Below are 18378 nucleotides of genomic sequence, written 5' to 3' on the forward strand. Positions count from 1 at the left end.
TAACAGGAAAAAAAAAAGGTCCTTTAATGTCACTGCTCCTGATAATTTCATTCTTTAACTGCCTTTTTCCGCCCCGGGGGTGCATTAAGAATACCTTCAATGTCAAAAACATGAAATTGTTTTTTATGGTAGAGATCTTCCAACCATCATTGTCCTCTAAAAGATTTTTCACCTTTTTATCTTTGAGCTCATTACTTACCTACAACTTTTACAATTTCCCGCCTAACAGGTCCAAAGATCCTATTAAGATGTGAGCACCATTTCCACCTTTTATTGGTTTTTTTGGCCCATTAATCTCAAATTTAATTAATTAATATTTGATGATAACAAACCTAATTTATTTATCAACAATCTGAGTGTTTTGAAAATTCCATTATATAGGGCTTGGAATAACTGTTTCAATGCAATTTGAATCACTCAAATCAGAGTTTAAACGAAGAATATATGACCGAAACAAGCTTAAGAAAAAATCCCGAGTTGATGACATGATAGAATTTTTCTCATCAAAGTGGACCAATTGAAAGGTATCACTTGGAGCAATGGAAGAGTAAAACATGGTAGTGTTGGAGTTGATGCCCTAAATCTCGTGGGTCATGTAGTTTGTATTTGTAATGTACAAACAATTTTATTGATTTAATAAAATATGAGATATTTTATTCGTCATTTAATAGCATTAACCCACAAACCAATAAACTAACATCCAAAGTTATCATTTGTAGCTTAAACATATATGTAGAGACATATAAGTGGATCATGTTTAAGTGGTAACCTAAATGGTTTGTAGAAGATAGATAAGGTTGGGTACCTTATCTTGGTGACACTACGAATACGACTCGCTTTGTAGATGTTACAATTTTTGTATAGTACTACAAATGATCTGATCCTGATCATTCATGTAGAAACATGTGAGCGAGGGTATTCTATACAAAGGAGTTTGTATAAGAACGGACCACGAAATGAATAGTCTCATTATATAATGTCGTACATAATAGAGACTTACATTTCACCATGATGACCATAGATGACATGACCTGAATCCTGAATGAGTTGTGAACTCCTGTCTATGAAGGTAGTCCTTTGATTTGTATAGGTAAGAGTGGCCAAATCGTTGACTCAATAAACCTACCATTTTGGGGATTCGTCTGATTAGGGAGCTGGGAACACAGCTACACAAGACGAAATATACTATTTCTCTAACATCTGGGTAAGTAGATAAATTGCTCCCTTGAGGGCTAATTTCGAGGCTTGAACAATGCAGCGTCACATCCTCTCTTGGCCCGATAAGGGTTTGTTCATAGTTGGACTATGACTTATTGTTCATTAGAGGAATCAGAAGTACTTAAGAAGTTATATGTAACTATAGGGGCAAAACGGCAATTTTGGCCCAGCTATACTTACGAGCAATTTGTGAAGGGTCATCGCACGTTGATTGGTTGTATCCAATGGACACATAAATATATTTGTAGTGCGAAAATTGCAGTTGTCGATTTTTGGTGGAGTGACCGGCAGTTAATGGATGTTGAATAATTTAATTAAAGGAGTTTAGTTAACTATTCAAGTACCATTTGAGCGTTAATTTACATGTTCATAAGGTCCCCTATGTAGCTCAACAGGAATTATTGAGAATTAATTTTGGATTAATTTGAATTTTTCAAATTAATTATATATGATATAATTAATTTAAAATAAGTATATATGATACAATTATTATAATATATTTGATACATTATAAAGTTTAATTGAGAGAAATTGAATATTTGAATATGATTCAAATATTATTCATATGAATGAGATTTACATAATTTAATTTAATATAAATATGATTTATATTAAATACCATACACATATGAGTGGATGTAGGCCAGATTGTGTCGAACCACTATAAATTTATCGGTGTCAATTTCTCTATCTCTCTCCAATGTAATTTTACAATTCATATATTTCATTGCATAAAATTAATTGATATAATTTTTTCTTGAATTTGTTTATGTCAATTTATTGATCTATTTTATGTGAATGTATTTGTATGAAATTCATATTTAAATTACTTATTAGCTAAAAGTGTATTAATAATTCTTGATTGGGCCCATATTGGAAAAAAAAAAGTTTCACTGGTTTTAATAAACCTTATCTACCTCCCTCTAGGGTTGCTATACGATCCTACACATTCCATTTGTATCATTGAGCAAAGAGCTCTCTACCCCCTGATAACTTGTAGATATACAAATTATTGTAATCTTTTACTGAGAATAGTAAGGGTAGATAGGCAAGATATGCGTTGATTATATCAAGAATTCATGTTTAATATTATACTTGCACTGAAGTACACTAACCACCACCCCCCCCCCCCCCCCCCCCCCCCCCCCGACCGCATATCATGAGTAAATTGCGTCAAAGTGTTTATTTTGCAGTTGACCGCAGGATCTAGTTGCATGCACTGATCTTCTACTCGATAAACAAATAGTTCATCGCATGCTTCAAGATCTCTGACCCTGTGCTAGCAGATCTTCTGTTGAAACCTTTAGAATGTTGACCATGATAGTAGTGTTGACATCCTCATTGTTGGGTTTTATGTCCTAAAACCCGTGGTTTGTAAACAATAAACTCGTTCTGTAATTCAATAAAGTTGTTATTGAAATTTGATTCAAAAGTTTTATTGAATATATTAATTGCTTATTTCGTTTTAGAAATAAATCCAATAAACTAAAAGATCCATGACTATTACATGAGTACTTGAACTTTATGTGGAGACATACAAATGGATCAGGTTCGAGTAAATAGTCTAAATGATCTATAATATATGAATAAGGTTGGGTGCCTTATTCTGGTAACACTATCGGATGGGGCCCACTCTGTAGTTGTTACAAGAAGTTGTAAAGTGCTACAGACAAAGTGATCCTAATTCGTACATATAGTGACATGAGGAGTGGAGACGTCTTGTGCAATGAGTTTGTGCAAGATCGGACCAAGAAATAAGTCACTCTTAATTTATAATGTTGTTTACTGTTTAAGACTGACTATTTCAAAATGATGACCTAGGTAATTTGACCTTAATCTTGAGCTAACTATGAACTCATGTTTATTCGGAATTATTCTTAGATTTGCATGGTGAGAGTTGGCTCAACAACACTAGCTCAATAAGCCTCCAATTTCAGGGGTAAGACCGGGTAGATAGTTGGGGACATAAGGTGCAAGGTGGAATTCACTCTTACCCACTTTCTGAGATAGTAAAGAGATCGTTCCCTTAAGTGTTGACTCCAGGTCTTGAACAATGAGCCCCACCCTCTTATGAACCCGAGAGGGACTCGATTTGATGATCAGATCATAAACCAATGGTTTATTAGAGGATCAATGGGACTTAAGGAATAAGAGGTAATCTCGGGGGTAAAACAGCTTTTTGACCCAACCGTTATTACGAACAACCTGAGAAGAGTCAACTTACTAATGTGGTTATATTGAGTGGACACAATATATCTACAGTGTGGGGAGTGCAACTACGGGTTTTAATGGAGTGACCTGGTAGTTAACGAATAGGGGTTAATTCGGTGTAAAACGTTTAGCCAATTAATCTCGGATTGTTGGAGCCCATGATCTATAGGTCCATTAGGTCCCCTTACTAGCTCACAAATGGATAAGCCTTAGAATAGCATGATAAGTTAATTTGAATCGTCCAAATACGAATTAATGGAATTAGTAATTATATATGATATAATTACATGTTTAATTTTGGAATTAAACAAATTGGATAATCGATTAATATTTAAATGTAATTTAAATATTAAATTCATGAACATGGATTCATGATAGTGAAATTGGTGATTAATTAATTTGATATTTGATATTAAATTAATTAAAATTAATTAAATTATTTAATTAATTATTATTAATTTTATTAGAAAAATTAATTATTGAATTAATTTTTTAAAAAATTAATAAAAACTCAAGTTTAATTAAAGAATTAAAATTGAAAATTTAATTTTTATTTCTAATTTTGAAAAATTTTCAAAATTGAAATAAAAAATGAAAAAATGAAAAAATGAAAAAGTAGGAATTTTCCACTTCTTCATCTAGTAGGTTAGTCACCAATCCATTAGATTTACAACTCAAATTCTCAAGCTTGAGCAAGAATTTATGCAGAAGGTTTCTTGCTTGAAAGTCATGCAATAAATAAACGAAACTGAAGTGGAAATCAGGCATGCATTTGAAGAGATTTTTGTTAAAAAATCTGTTTGAAGAAGTGTTCTTCACACTGCTGGAAAACCAGTTCTTCATCTCCATTTTCCCTAATTCAACCTTGTTTGAGTCCCACAACTCGATCTAAGGCTCCAAGAGAATAGTAGGGAAGACATTGTGGTGGTTCACAACCAAAGGGAAAGAAGATTGCAGCTGAAGATCGTGATTCAAGAGGTAATTCAAAGGTTAGTGTTGAAACCCTCTTTTTAGTTTATGAGCATGTTGAATTTGAAATCAAAATTAATGAATTAGAATGCTTAATGATCCTGCTTTCTTCCATTGCTTGTTTCTGTATTCATCGGAGCAGCTATGACTAACTGCCCGAGAGGGTAAGTAGTTTTAGATCTCCTTAAGCAAAGTAATAAGTGTTTTTAGAGATAGAAGTAACCTTATACTCAATGCAATATCACTCACGCATCATAAACATATGACAAATGTGGCTGACCGCCGAAAGGTGTGCGATGAATAAATGTTGCGAGCCAGGATTAGCTTTAAAAGTTAAACTTAGGGATGCGATATTGATTTCCCTTAAACCTTGTCTTCTCCATATATTTTACACACGTTAAAGTTGTTGTCTATCTTAATTTTCTCGTAGTAAAACTCAAAGTATTCCTTGCTGTTTAGATATTTTCATCGTAGATATTTATTTCATTGCATGATTTTTTACTCTCCTATAATTATCTTAGTTCTTGCCTCATTCACATACTTTCCAAATGCATAGTACAAATCCCTAAGTTCGATCTCGACTTACATCGAAAAACTTGTAGTTTGTTTATACTTGGCGAATGATAAGAAAACTTATGACAAGCGCATGATTAACTACAACTGGGCACATAATAAGGTCAACACATAGACATTCTAGTGTAGTTCACGATAGATGCATACATACACCACAACAAGTTTTTGACATCGTTGTCGGGGATTTGACAACTGATTGAGTTGAATTTGTGTTTTTGCATGCATCTCTTGATTTATAAGAGTGTTGTAGCTTGTGTGACCAAGCGGTAAACAGTATATGAGTATGGGTGCTAAATTTGAATTCAATATTGATCCTGAGATTGAGAGAACTTTTCATTGTCGATATGGCCAATAACACAACCAGAATAACCAGGCTGGAGGAAACAGATTATTTGGGCAAGGTAAGTAGGACCCTATCTTTCTAACCGCAGATCGCAACATTTCCATGAGGAACTATATGACCCCAAATTTGTGCGATTTTTCACCTGGTATTATGAAACCAACCATCAACGAGAGCGCAAGGTTCAAGATTAAGCTAGTTATGCTTCAGATGATTCAAACTACGAGGCAGTTCAAAGGGATGCAGGGTGAAGATCCTCATGCCCACCTAACAAGCTTTGTAGAAATGTGTAATACATTCTTTATTCTTGATGTAACGCCAGAGGGAATCAGGCTTTCTTTTTTCTCTTACACTTTCCGTGATGAGGCCAAGAAATGGGCCTATTCCTTGGAGCCAAATGAGATTATGTCTTGGGACCAGCTAGTTGAACGATTTATGAAGAAATTCTTCCTTCCATCCATTAACATAAGGAGACGAAGGGACATTATGAGTTTTGAAAAAGAAGACTCCAAAACTTTGAGTGCTGCCTAGGTCAGATTTAGGCGTCTTGTTTGTAACTGCCTGCACATTGATATCCTTGATTGCATATTGATGGAAACTTCTTACAACGAGCTTAATAGAGCTACGTAATTGGTGACTGATGCCTTTGCCGCAGGAGGCCTTATGGATAAGACCTACACCGAGGCTAAGGCAATATTGGACAGGATTTCTAGAAATACTGATGATTGGGTAGATGATGGATACGAAAAACGGAATGCTAATAGACGTAAGATAGAAAGAGCAATCATGCATTTAGATACGGTGAGCTCGTTAGTTGCCCAGATGGCTACCATCACTTCCCTTTTACAAACTATGGCCATACATCAAAGTACTTTCAACAAGAATGTTGTTCAGCTTAACACTATGACTAAGGTTGCAACAGTAAGTTATGTACAATGCGGAGAGCCTTACTTTGTTGAAGCCTGCCTGCATGATCCTCAGGTTATTTTCTCCATTCATAACAACCTGTTTAGCAATACGTATAATTCCGGTTAGAAGAAGCACCCCAAATTCTCTTGGGGAAGAAATCAAGAATAGACTAGATAGAAATATGTATAGCAGCAATAAGCAAATAGAGAGCATCCACCTGGATTCAATCAGCACAACCAGAGCCATCAATATAATCAGAACCATTCTCATTATAATCACAACTATACATCAAGTTCCAACGCATCGTCGTTAATAGAGATGTTTCTAAATGAATACATTCAGAAGAACGATATGTTGATCTATTCTCAAGCTTCCTCAATGTGGAACCTAGAAGTTCAGGTAGGGCAAATTGCTAATGATCTCAAGAATTAGGCAACCAGACACTCTACCTAGTAACAATGAGGCTCTACGTGGAAATGGTAAGGCACAATGTCAAGCTGTGAAACTGCGTAATGGAAGAACAATGACTAACTCGACAACTGAAACCTGAGAAGCTAAACTAACGAAACCTCAAACTCTAGTAAGAGAATAAATTGAAGCTCCAACCACTACAGATAAACCCAATAACCATGAATCAACTACCTTCAAATCAACTAGAAATCTTCTAACTATTTATTTTCAACCCACAGACCAAACTCTAACAAATATGAATTCTCATGATAAAAATTTCTCTCAAACAACAAGTCTAGAGCATTTGTCGCAGACACCTGATGCGGCCAAAGAGAAAAACCAAGCAAACAATGTCTTGCAATTGTTGCAGATTGAAAAAGAAGGATGATAGACGATAGTTCAAGAGATTCTTGGATGTATTAAAATAGCTCCACATTAACATCCTCCTAGTAGAAGCTATCGAACACATTTCGAGCTATATGAATTTCCTTAAGGACATTCTATCACATAAATGTAGGCTATGCGAATTTGAAACCGTTGCGATGACCCATGAGTGTAGAGCATTATTAAAAAATAACATTCCTACGAAAATGAAGGTCCCAGGAAGTTCCACTATACCCTATTTCATTGGAGGCAAAGAAGTCGCCCATGCGTTATGCGATTTGGGTTCAAGCATCAACCTAATGTCGTTATCTATTTTAAAAAAGTTAAGGATTGGTGAGGCCAGACCCGCCACAGTAACCTTATAGCTCACCGATAAATCAATAACGCACCCTGAGGGAAGATTGAGGACGTGCTCGTTTAAGTTGACAAATTTATCTTCCCTATCGATTTTATTATCTTAGACTAAGAGGTTGATACGAAAATTTCCATCATCCTGAGGCGCCCATTCCTGTTCAAAGGATGTGCATTGATAAACGTGCAAAAAGGAGAACTGACCATCTGAGTTGGTGATCAACAAGTTAAATTCAACGTGTTTAACGTATCGAAGTACCTAGATGAATTGGAAACATGCCAATACAGTGATGTTGTGGGAGTTGATTGTTAGGAAGTTTTGAAAGATGAATTTCAAAAAGAAGGAAATGATTTGGTTATGAAGGAAGTCCATGTGTTGATGAAATCTGACTCTAGTTTTGAATCTCTGAATTTGAATGAAAAAGATAGCAACAACTTTTTCAAGGTCAATGGTCACCGAGTGAAACCTTATCATGGAGGCTCTGTAGATCGTGACAAGGAGACCATTGAACCAGGTAGGCAAGATTGATCGTCCGTGTGGAAGAATCCCTACAGCGACTTCACTCCAATCTTTCTGTGGATGTCTTCTTTCACTTTATAACACTTTCTTAGTTAATGTTCAAGAGTTGAGATTTTTCCTAAGAGAAACCTTATGCCTGATACTTGCATCACAAGCAAAGAGAGAACAGATAACACTTTTCTAAGAACTTCCATCTCCAAACTCCACCCCAATTCATTGTTGGAGCTTCACCGGAGCAAGAGTCTGAGAGGGCCTTCTCCACTCCACACTACCATCTCATCACTAGCAACCTTGACATACATCTGTTGGAAGCAAGAAATTGCCGACAACTGCTCTTTTCTTTACTTCTTTATTCTTGTTTATTGTTGTATTGCATTTTGACTAAGAGATTGTTCATTTTGTAAACAACTACTCTATTTTTATCTATGTATATATCATCATGTCTATTTTCATCATCTTCTCTATCTATACCTTTGCTTTTTCATATATCATGAGTAGCTAATCTTCAAGGGGTAAGGAGGAAGGTTAATGCTATGAACTAAGTTAAAACTTTAAAGGTTAACCCTATTTGCTTAGTGTATGACTATTTAAATGCTTGCCTATGATCACTCATTGAGTCAAGAAATTATGACTAACTGTCCGAGAGGGTGAGTAGTTGTGGATCTTATAAAGCAAAGTAAAAAGTGTTTCTAGAGATAGAAATAACCTTATGCTCAATGCAACATCACTCACGCATCATAGAAATATGACAAGTGTGGTTGCATGTCAAGAGGTGTGCGATGAACGGATGTTGTGAGCCAGGATTAGCCTTAAAAGTTAAACTTAGGGATGTGACATTGATTTCTCCAAACTGTGCCTTTTCCATAATTTTACACACGTTAAAGTTGTTGTCTATCTTAATTTTCTTAGAACAAAACTCGAAGTATTCCTTCTTTGTCTAGATACTTTCATCACATAGATTATTTAATCGCATGATTTTTTACTCTCTTATAATTATCTTAATTCTTTCCGCATTCACATATTTTCTAAACTTTTATAGTACAAATCCTTGAGTTTGACCTTGGCTCACACCGAGAAACTTGTAGTTTGTTTATACTTGGCAAACTTTAAGAAAACTTGTGACAAGTGTATGATTAACTACAACTGGGTGCTTAATAAGGTCAACGTATGGACATTCTAATGTAGTTCAAAATAGACACATACATACACCATAACACTCTCACATAATACTACTTAGGTTAATGATGGGTTGTTTCCCAGAAATGCCTTTAAGAAGTCACCATCTTTAAAGTACTTAACTCTTAGAGTTCATGAAAGCAGACTGTCCGAGTTCCTCAAGATTATCTAGCTATGCTTTGCTAGCATAACTTGGTTGAAAATACTAATATTTCTGAAACCCATTCCCCCCCCCCCCCAATCTTACTTTTGCAAAGATTTTTAAAGACCCCACTAGAACTGTACACAAAAGCGATTAATCTCCTTGCAAATCTTCATAAGGATCAGAATACAACTCATCGTGTAAATGGAAATTGCTTGATTAATCGATTTTATATGCGCCTTTTTCCCCCCAAAGAGAAAATGTGTTCCTTCCAATTTTGAAGGGCTTTCCAGACTTTGTCTTTCACCTTTTAAAATCTTGTACTTGCTATGACCCGTTTGGGATGACATCCCAATGTATTGACCTAAAGAGGTTGATTGCTTGACTTCGAAAATCTCATTAAATCTTTCAACTTGTTCTTTCATTACATTTTTACTTGTCATGAAGGAAAACTTATCAAAGTTGATAATTTGACTCGTTGCTTTCTTGAACGCCCTTAGGATCTCTTTGATTGTATCATAATCAGGTTGCATGGCCCTAAAAAAAAGAAGAGTATTATCTGGACAAAAGAGATGAATGAGGGGGAGGGGGCATAATTTAGTGCAACTCAAACCTTTAAGCTTAGCGAGAGATGCTTCATTGTTTATGATTGCTAAGAGACCCTCGACGCAAAGAAGAAACAGGTAGGGAGAGAGCAGATCCCCTTGTCTCGAACCTCTTTTGGGTTCAAACTCAACCTAGGGTGAACCCATTGACAAGCAAAAGAAAACTTACTGAAGTCATATTCATAATGTTTGCTATTCCATCTTTCATTGAAGCCTAATTTTGTCATGATTTTTTGAATAAAAATCCATTCAACTCTATTATAGGTCTTGCTCATGTCAAATTTCATAGCAATAATTCCCTTTTTGTCTTGCCATTTATTATTGATAGCATGGATACATTCAAACCCAAGAATAACGTTGACAACAATTAATCTACTCGGTATAAAAGTAGATTGTGTTGAAGAGATGACATACATATATAGTTTTTTTAACTCCTAGAAATTAATATCCACACATGTATGTATTTACTCCTCGAAATTTAATATTCAATAATCCAAAAGAAAAAGAAAAAGGAAATTTAATATCCAAACATATAAAATATATTCGCTATCCAAACGAAACAACTTGCTATCTATCTTTTTTATTTATTTATTTATTTTTATTAAGTGGATCAAGTTATATAGATTTATTTATTTATTTTCTTAAGCTCAATAATGCAAGGATCGATAATTCAGTGGTATTTAACGTATTTTTCCTTAGGAAAAAAGACTTGTCAACTAATAGTGGAGTAGTTGAGTAAACTAAAGTGAACTTGCTATATTAGTATTAGCATGTACTCTATCTTTAAAGATTCGAGGTTTAATCCCTCAATCATGCAATTATTGTACTCAAGAAAAAACATAAGTATTAAAGGATGATAAAGTTTTGAGTTTTGTTTGAGCTTTAAAGTTTATAATTTTTATTAAATACTAATTTTTAGTTCTTGGTGTTAATGGTATTAATTAATTTAAAATAGTTAAATTAATTAGAATTAAACTAATTTTTACTAATTTCCACTACTACTAAAATTTTAAAAAAAATCATATTGTAGTTATTTTAAATTAGGTAATTTGAAGTTAACATCAAATTTCAAATATAGCATTAATATTTTAACATCAAATTCTGGAGTAAAATGTAAAATATTGAAATTTAAATATAAATTAAAAACCGAACTCAAAATTTTATAATTAAAACATAGCATTTTAAACATAGCAACCAAATAAATACTAAACTTAAAACTAGTAAAATAGGTAACATTTTAAAATTTAAGGATGAAATACAACACTAAATTCATATATATTTTTTAAAATTGAAATTGTAAGTTTGTAACTACCACTATGTTATTTCGTTTTGTTTTGTTTTGTTTTTGTTTTTGTTTTTGTTTTTTTTTTTGTTTTTAAATTAAAAAGAAAAAGACATTATCCAATAGAGTTGTTGGGCCTGGGCTCAGTAGTGAAGAAGTGCGCTGTCCATGTATGAGGTTCTCTAGGGTTTGTACACTTCTTCTCTATATATAATGATATTCAGCTTCCCACGAGTTCGGAAGAAGACAGCAGCAGAGCAGAGCAACACCGCTGAAATCTCAGTGGCCCCATTTTAACTCACTCTTTCTTCTCTTGTTGCTGCCGCCGCTCACCGGCCTGCCAGCCCTCCCATCTCTCTGCTCTTCGTCCTTAAGGTCTGGCCGGATCGTAAAGTTTTTTTTCCTTCTTCTTTCCTTAGTCTTTTTGGTTTCTCTGGTTCAATCAACTTTAAAATAAGAAAGATTTGGATTTAGGTTAATTTTAATTTGAATTCCTCCTGAATTCGAGGAAACGAAACAGAGGGTTAGTGTTGTCTTCTGTTCAGAGTTTGATTGAGTCTACTACTAGGCGAGGGATTCGTTCGTTTACATCGTTATTGACTGTTTGGGTCTGATTTGAGTATTCATCGGGATCTGGGTTTTCATTCAAAGTCAGCGTAGCTTCATGTTAGGAATTATTGTTTGTGTCGTGGCTGTACTAGGAGAGTAATTAAGACAGGTTGAGAGTTTTTATCTTCAAGCAGTACTTTCGTTTGAAACGAAGATTTTCTACGTTTTACTGAAAGGTTCCATTTATGTTTATCGGATGTTAAGTGGAGGCAAACTGTTTATTCGAGTGCATTATTTATTTACCTTACTCCTGCAGATGGAGATCGGGAAACATGATGATGGAGATGATAAAACAAAAAATGGAAAATCTAATATTTGCCAGGAATGTGGCGCTGAGTTCAGAAAGCCTGCTTACTTGAAGCAACATATGCAAAGCCATTCGCTCGAGGTATTTTAAGATATTTCCTATTAATTTAGTTTACTTGATCATGTGCTTCTTGGTATATCTGTTTCACTCATACTCACAGAGATGTTAGTACAGAAAATTCTACATAATTAGTTGCACGCTGATGAATGCACCAACATACTTTATCATCCAAGGCATTCAAGGTTGATATATTTCAAGTGGAATATACTATTACCAATAGTTATGAGAAATAATATGATATGTTGGTGAACGGTTAATATTAGTCATGTGGGTATGGTTGGTTATCTACATGCTTGCATTCGGTTCTAGCTAAATGACCCATTACAGATCTCATAAATTGTTTTGAACAGTGTGCTTTATCGTTAAATACGGCTGTCAAAGTACATCATTGGGTTGTGTTCTTGGTAGCTAAAGATTTCTTTTAATATCAACAGTCAAGTTTTATTGTTTGATCTTTGATTTTAGCCATCATTTTTACAGGTGTTATGTTAATCATCATTTATTATGAATTATGAATTATTTTAAGGTTTCTTCCTGTGAATTCAATATCTTTTATTCTTGCATTGAAGTTTATTAGTTTTGCAGGAACAAAAACCCTTAAATATAATAAAATAATGTGAAAGATCCTGGAATCTCAGCGTGAAGCATTGGATCCCACATTAAGAACTCCAAAATGCATGAGGCTGCATTTTCCTCGCTTGACTGGATCAGTATCAGGTTGGGAGACCACCTGAGAAGCTCCATCAAGTGGGCCTCGGTCACGCTACAGTAGTTTGAGGTTGGAAGTCTTGTGTAATTGAGTGTGTTGGGAGAGGCTTTCATTCAATAAACTCAAAGTTGACCCACTTTTTTGCATTACTTTAATGTAGAGGCCATATGTTTGTTCCGTAGATGGTTGTGAAGCCAGTTATAGGAGAAAGGATCATCTGACCCGTCACCTTCTCCACCATCAAGGAATTATATTCAAATGTCCGATTGAGAGCTGTTGCCGTGAATTTTCATATATATCATGTGTGAATAGACACTTGAAAGAATGCCATGAAGATGAAGCTTCTTCTGAAGAATGTCAGAAGCAGTTTGTGTGTCCCGAAGATGGATGTGGAAAGGTATTCAGATATGCGTCACAACTGCAAAAGCATGAGGATTCGCATGGTCAGTTCCTTTCCTTTTTTTATGAGCACTAAATTCCGACTGTTTGTTTTGACACATTTGTGTATTAATATCAAGATTTATTATACTGTAGTCAAGCTAGACTCGATAGAGGCATATTGTACTGAACCCGGTTGCATGAAAACATTTACCAACAAGCAATGCCTAAGGGCTCATATGCAGTCCTGCCACCAATATGTCAAATGTGAAATTTGTGGGGAAAAAAAATTAAGAAAGAACTTGAAGCAACATCTACGACAAAAGCATGAAAGTGAAGGTCCACTGGAGGCAATTCCATGTACGTTTGAGGGCTGTAGCAAGGTTTTTTCAACAGTAAGTAGCCTTTAAACTGGTGAAACTACTTTTAGCTGAGCTATAGGGATGATTTCAAATGAATGACATTCCTGATTATTTAGATAGGATGGTATTTTGACATGTATTTTATTGATTTCTCAGGCTTCAAATCTCCAGCAACACATGAAGGTGGTGCATCTGGGACAAAAGCCGTTTGCATGTTGTTTCCCTGGTTGTGGGATGAGATTTGGGTACAAGCATGTGAGAGACAACCATGAGAAAAGTGGCCAGCATGTTTACACTAATGTAAGTTTTTATTTAGTTAACTCTTAGTGTTTGTGTACTCTTTGACCTTTAGATAGTGTACTAAAGGGAGTGTGTTGGTACTCTGGAATCAGGGGGATTTTGAAGAAGCTGATGAACAATTCCGCTCAAAGCCAAGGGGAGGGAGGAAAAGAATCTGCCCAACTGTTGAAATGCTCATAAGGAAGAGGGTTACCCCCCCAAGTGAGTTGGATTTCATGATGGATTTCATGATGGATGAAGAATAATGTTAAACCAATGTATAGAAATCTGTAACTAGTAATATAAGCCCACCCCGTACCACCAGCAAAATGAGTTATATATATACTTTTTGTGCTTATTGGCAGTAAAATATGGAAGTTCTTGGTCGTATTCCTGTTGAAGTTCTACATTTTTGTTGGTTCCTCTGAACCTTTTTTGCTTGGCTTGGCATCATCGATTCATACAATCAAATTACAAATAATTTCTGACTGATTTCTTTATTGTTGGGTTCAAAATTACTTCAAATTATGTTGGTTGGTTATATCATTCATAATCAATCTAACATACTTTTGAGTCCAATGTGATACTAACGCGTCACCTTTGACTTTGAGTTGAGAATATTGAAATGGTATGCAATTGTAGTTCTGATTATGTCAAACTGCTATTGGGGACAGGATATGACACTATATATTATATTTAATAATTTTGCCTTTGTGTATTTTACTAATACCTAAATTAACTTTATAATACTCTCTCTATGCCTCGCCTCACCCTCCCAAAATCTCACTTTTTTCTCTAATTAATTCTTTCATAACTTTCTTTCCAAAAAAAAAAAAAAAACTCATTACTTCTCCATCTCTTTCTCATTCATCCATTGACATTCCTCTCTTTTATTTATTCCTATCGTTACAATCTCCTCAACTCTTCGAATTCCTTCGCCTCTCAAATCTTTTGTAAATATATCAGACTATTCTCTTATGCATAATTTTTATTCTTGTTGTATCTAATTTATTCTAGATATGTTTTTTTAAGATAGTAATATTTTCATGATGCTCATGCATTTATTAAATGAAATATAAGGGAGAACATTCAAGTAAGCCACCTAGAATGCCATCCTCTTTTGTCCGACGGGACGAGGCAAACATCATCCTCTACTATCACATGATTCTATCGGATAATGGTTCACGCACTGTCAACACTCATCAGAAATTGAGGTTTTACCCAAAGATAGCTCTGTACAGCTTGTCGAGGATTTTTTTTCATTATTATTACTATGCTTAACTTCTTTTTAATTATTCTATATTTTAAAAATTGTAGCGACATTGCAAGATTGGACAATCAAATATTGTAGAATGTGACTGAACAGAGATTGTGAATATTAACACACATAAAAGGAGGAGAAAATTTATGGTGAAGAGTGTCATGAGTCATCACAAATAGAAGTTTACACTCTTGAATATAAGCATGGAGTTTAATTATCTCTCTTTTATTTTAGAAGAAGTTTTAACTTTTAACTTTGTGAGTAAGAGGTTTAACTTACTTTTCTTATTTTTATTCTTCAATTTTTTCTTTTAGTAATTTTTGTTATTTTCTATAATTCCATTGTCGTTGTAGAATTTAGAAATGAACTCTAATTCATTTTGTCCAAATATCTTCCGTATCAAATACCATATTCTGAAGGTTCAATTATAAAAAATGGACCTGAACTTTACACTTTGTGTAAAAAATGTTTCCGAAGTTTCAAAAGTTTAAAAAATACCAACTTTCAAAAAGAGTTCAAGCAATACTCTTGACGTTAGTTTTTTATGGATACCGTTAAAGCTTTGTTTAAAAAATACTTCTAAACTTTCAAAACGTTTTAAAAATATCCTTGTTGAATGAGAAATTTTGGACCAATCACAAGTTACCACGTCATTTACTAAATTAATGACAACATTTCAAATCATTAAATTTGGGCTCAATTAGGAGTTGACATATGTCCCGAATTGAAGTTGGAGATAAATTTCGATGACTCACGTAGTTTTATTGTGACCTTGAATTAGATAATATTAATTTGGGTCAATTTGATATTATTATTTGGGTCAAAGTTTAACTAAGCCCAAAAATAGATTGAATTTGACCCAAATGTCAAATCAAGCCTAAATCAGATTAATTGAGCCCAAAGGCTAGACCCATGGACCAACCAAGCAAGTCCAACTAATTGGGCCCAAAGGCCAGACCCATGGATCAACCAAGTCGAAGCCCACCTGTGAACTCTATAAATAGAGAAGCTCTCCTCATTTGGAGAGGTCAGCATTTTCTACGTTCAGAGAGCAAAGAGAATTCATCAAGAAATAGAAGACTCCCAAGCCTCCTAAAGCTGTAATCCTAGAAGACAGAAGACCTTTGAAGACATAAAGACTCTTCTAAGACTTCTACTTCAAGAACGTTCGGTGCTTTTCTTCTTCAAGCCAAACACATTCATCCAATCGAGAGAGAATCAGAGGATCAAGTACTAGAGATTGAACCACACCGCATCAAATCAACCTCAACCTCAACACCAACTCAAGTTCAACCCTACGAAACAGGTTTCTCCAGAAACCTTGTGCGAACACTAATCCTCTAAGAAGATCAACAAGCCCGAAGGCCGATCGTCCAAGAAGATCAACAAGCCTGAAGGCTGATCATCCAAAAAGATCAACAAGCCCAAAGGCCGATCCTCGAAGAAGATCAACAAGCCAAGGTCGATCATCGAAGAAGATCAACAAGCCCAAGGTCGATCATCCAAGAAGATCATCAAGCCCAAGGGCCGATCATCCAAGAAGATCAACAAGCCCAAAGGCCGATCGTCTAAGAAGATCAACAAGCCCAAAGGTTGATCGTTCAAGAAGTTCAATCAGTTTAAAGATTATAGTTTATTTTGAAAGTATCAAAATACTATGTATTAGAGATTGTACTCACTTTCTACAAATTTAATACAAACACAAAGTTCAAGTTCCACGAAATAAATTTCTCTTGAAATCTCGTGTGAACAAATTGGCACGCCCAGTGGGACATCTCTACCTCTCATCTCTCTCTCGTCATTCAAGTCAACAAATCTACAAATGGTACCAAAGAAAGCTACATCCAAAGCCACCGTCGCAAGCAACACTTACATAAGCTCTATCATCACGGAGGAAATCTGGGATCAACTGATGGAATATTCTAAAGGTAGGATCGTCATCAGAGAAAATCCTTTGTTCGACAACTATGCTTTTGCTACTGATCTATCAGAGCAAGAATCACATTTTGATGTAGTGTTTGTCATGATGACTGGCGTATTGACTGAGTCGACCATGGCAAAGATGGAGATAAAGATAAATCTTCTAATGAAAACTATAGAAGAGCAAGATCATGAAATCATTGCTTTAAGAGATCAAATACAGGCTTGAGAAACCGCTGAGTCGAGTCAATCTCCAACTACAAAAGCCAATGACAAAGGAAAGACTGTCTTGTAGGAAGATCAGTCGCAACAATCTACCTCTGTCGCCACCCTGTCAATTCAACAGCTGCAGGATATGATTAAAAACTCCATAAGGGCTCAGTACGGAGGACCATCATAGTCCTCCTTTATGTACTTCAAGCCGTTCACCAAGAGAATTGACAACCTGAGAATTCCAGTTAGGTATCGACCTCTAAAGTTCAGCAGTTTGATAGAAAGGGCAATCCAAAACAACATGTTGTAGACTTCATTGAAACCTGCAAAAATGCAGGACCAGAGGAGACCAGTTAGTCAAGCAGTTCGTCCGTACCTTGAAAGGAAATGCTTTCGATTGGTATACTGATTTGGAGCTAGAATTGATTGACAATTGGGAACAACTAGAAAGGCAGTTCCTGAATCGCTTCTACAGTACAAAGCGCATTGTTAGCATGATGGAGCTGATGAACACCACACAGTGGAAGGGAGAGACAATCATCGATTACATCAACCGATGGAGAGCTTTAAGTCTGGATTGCAAAGATAGACTCACTAAATTATCTGCAGTGGAGATGTGCACTCAAGGCATGCATTGAGAGTTTCTGTACATCCTACAAGGGATAAAACCTCGTGCGTTTGAGGATTGGCAACATGCACTCATGATATGAAGCTGAGCATTGCCAACAGGAGAACTAAAGATTTCCTAGTCCCTGAAGGGAGAAAATACAAGAATGAAGCCAAGGGCATTGAAAAGATCGTGGATAGTGTCACAAAAGAATCTATGATCGTTCATGTGACTCTGCTAAAATTTTCCTTCAAAGGAAAACAAATAAAATTTGAAAGAAGACACAATGAAAACGAGAAGTGCTGTCCAACTCTTAAAGAAAGATAGGATAAGGTTTATCCATTCTCTGACTCTAATGTGGCAGATATGTTGAAGCAACTACTAGAGAAGCAACTTAATCAGCTGCCGGAATGCAAGCGACCGAAACAAACAGGAAAAGTAGATGATCCTAACTACTGCAAGTATCATCAGGTCGTTAGTTACCCAATTGAAAGGTCATTCGTGCTGAAGGAACAAATTCTGAAGTTGGCTCATGAAAAGAAG

General features: G+C 35.3%; 1 protein-coding gene across 1 annotated transcript; it reads left to right on the forward strand.

Moving 5' to 3' along the window:
* Positions 1 to 11364: 11364 nt before the first annotated feature.
* Positions 11365 to 14224, forward strand: LOC120080768 (transcription factor IIIA-like). The gene is made up of 6 exons (XM_039035393.2): positions 11365 to 11505; positions 11996 to 12127; positions 12976 to 13258; positions 13350 to 13588; positions 13712 to 13855; positions 13948 to 14224. The coding sequence occupies exons 2-6, from the start codon at positions 11996 to 11998 to the stop codon at positions 14098 to 14100; spliced, it is 951 nt and encodes a 316-aa protein (XP_038891321.1). The 5' UTR covers positions 11365 to 11505; the 3' UTR covers positions 14101 to 14224.
* The last annotated feature ends 4154 nt before the right edge of the window (positions 14225 to 18378 follow it).

Source organism: Benincasa hispida, chromosome 7 (genome assembly GCF_027475165.1).
Source record: "Benincasa hispida cultivar pf3 chromosome 7, pf3_genome.v1.1, whole genome shotgun sequence".
Lineage (NCBI taxonomy): Eukaryota > Viridiplantae > Streptophyta > Magnoliopsida > Cucurbitales > Cucurbitaceae > Benincasa > Benincasa hispida.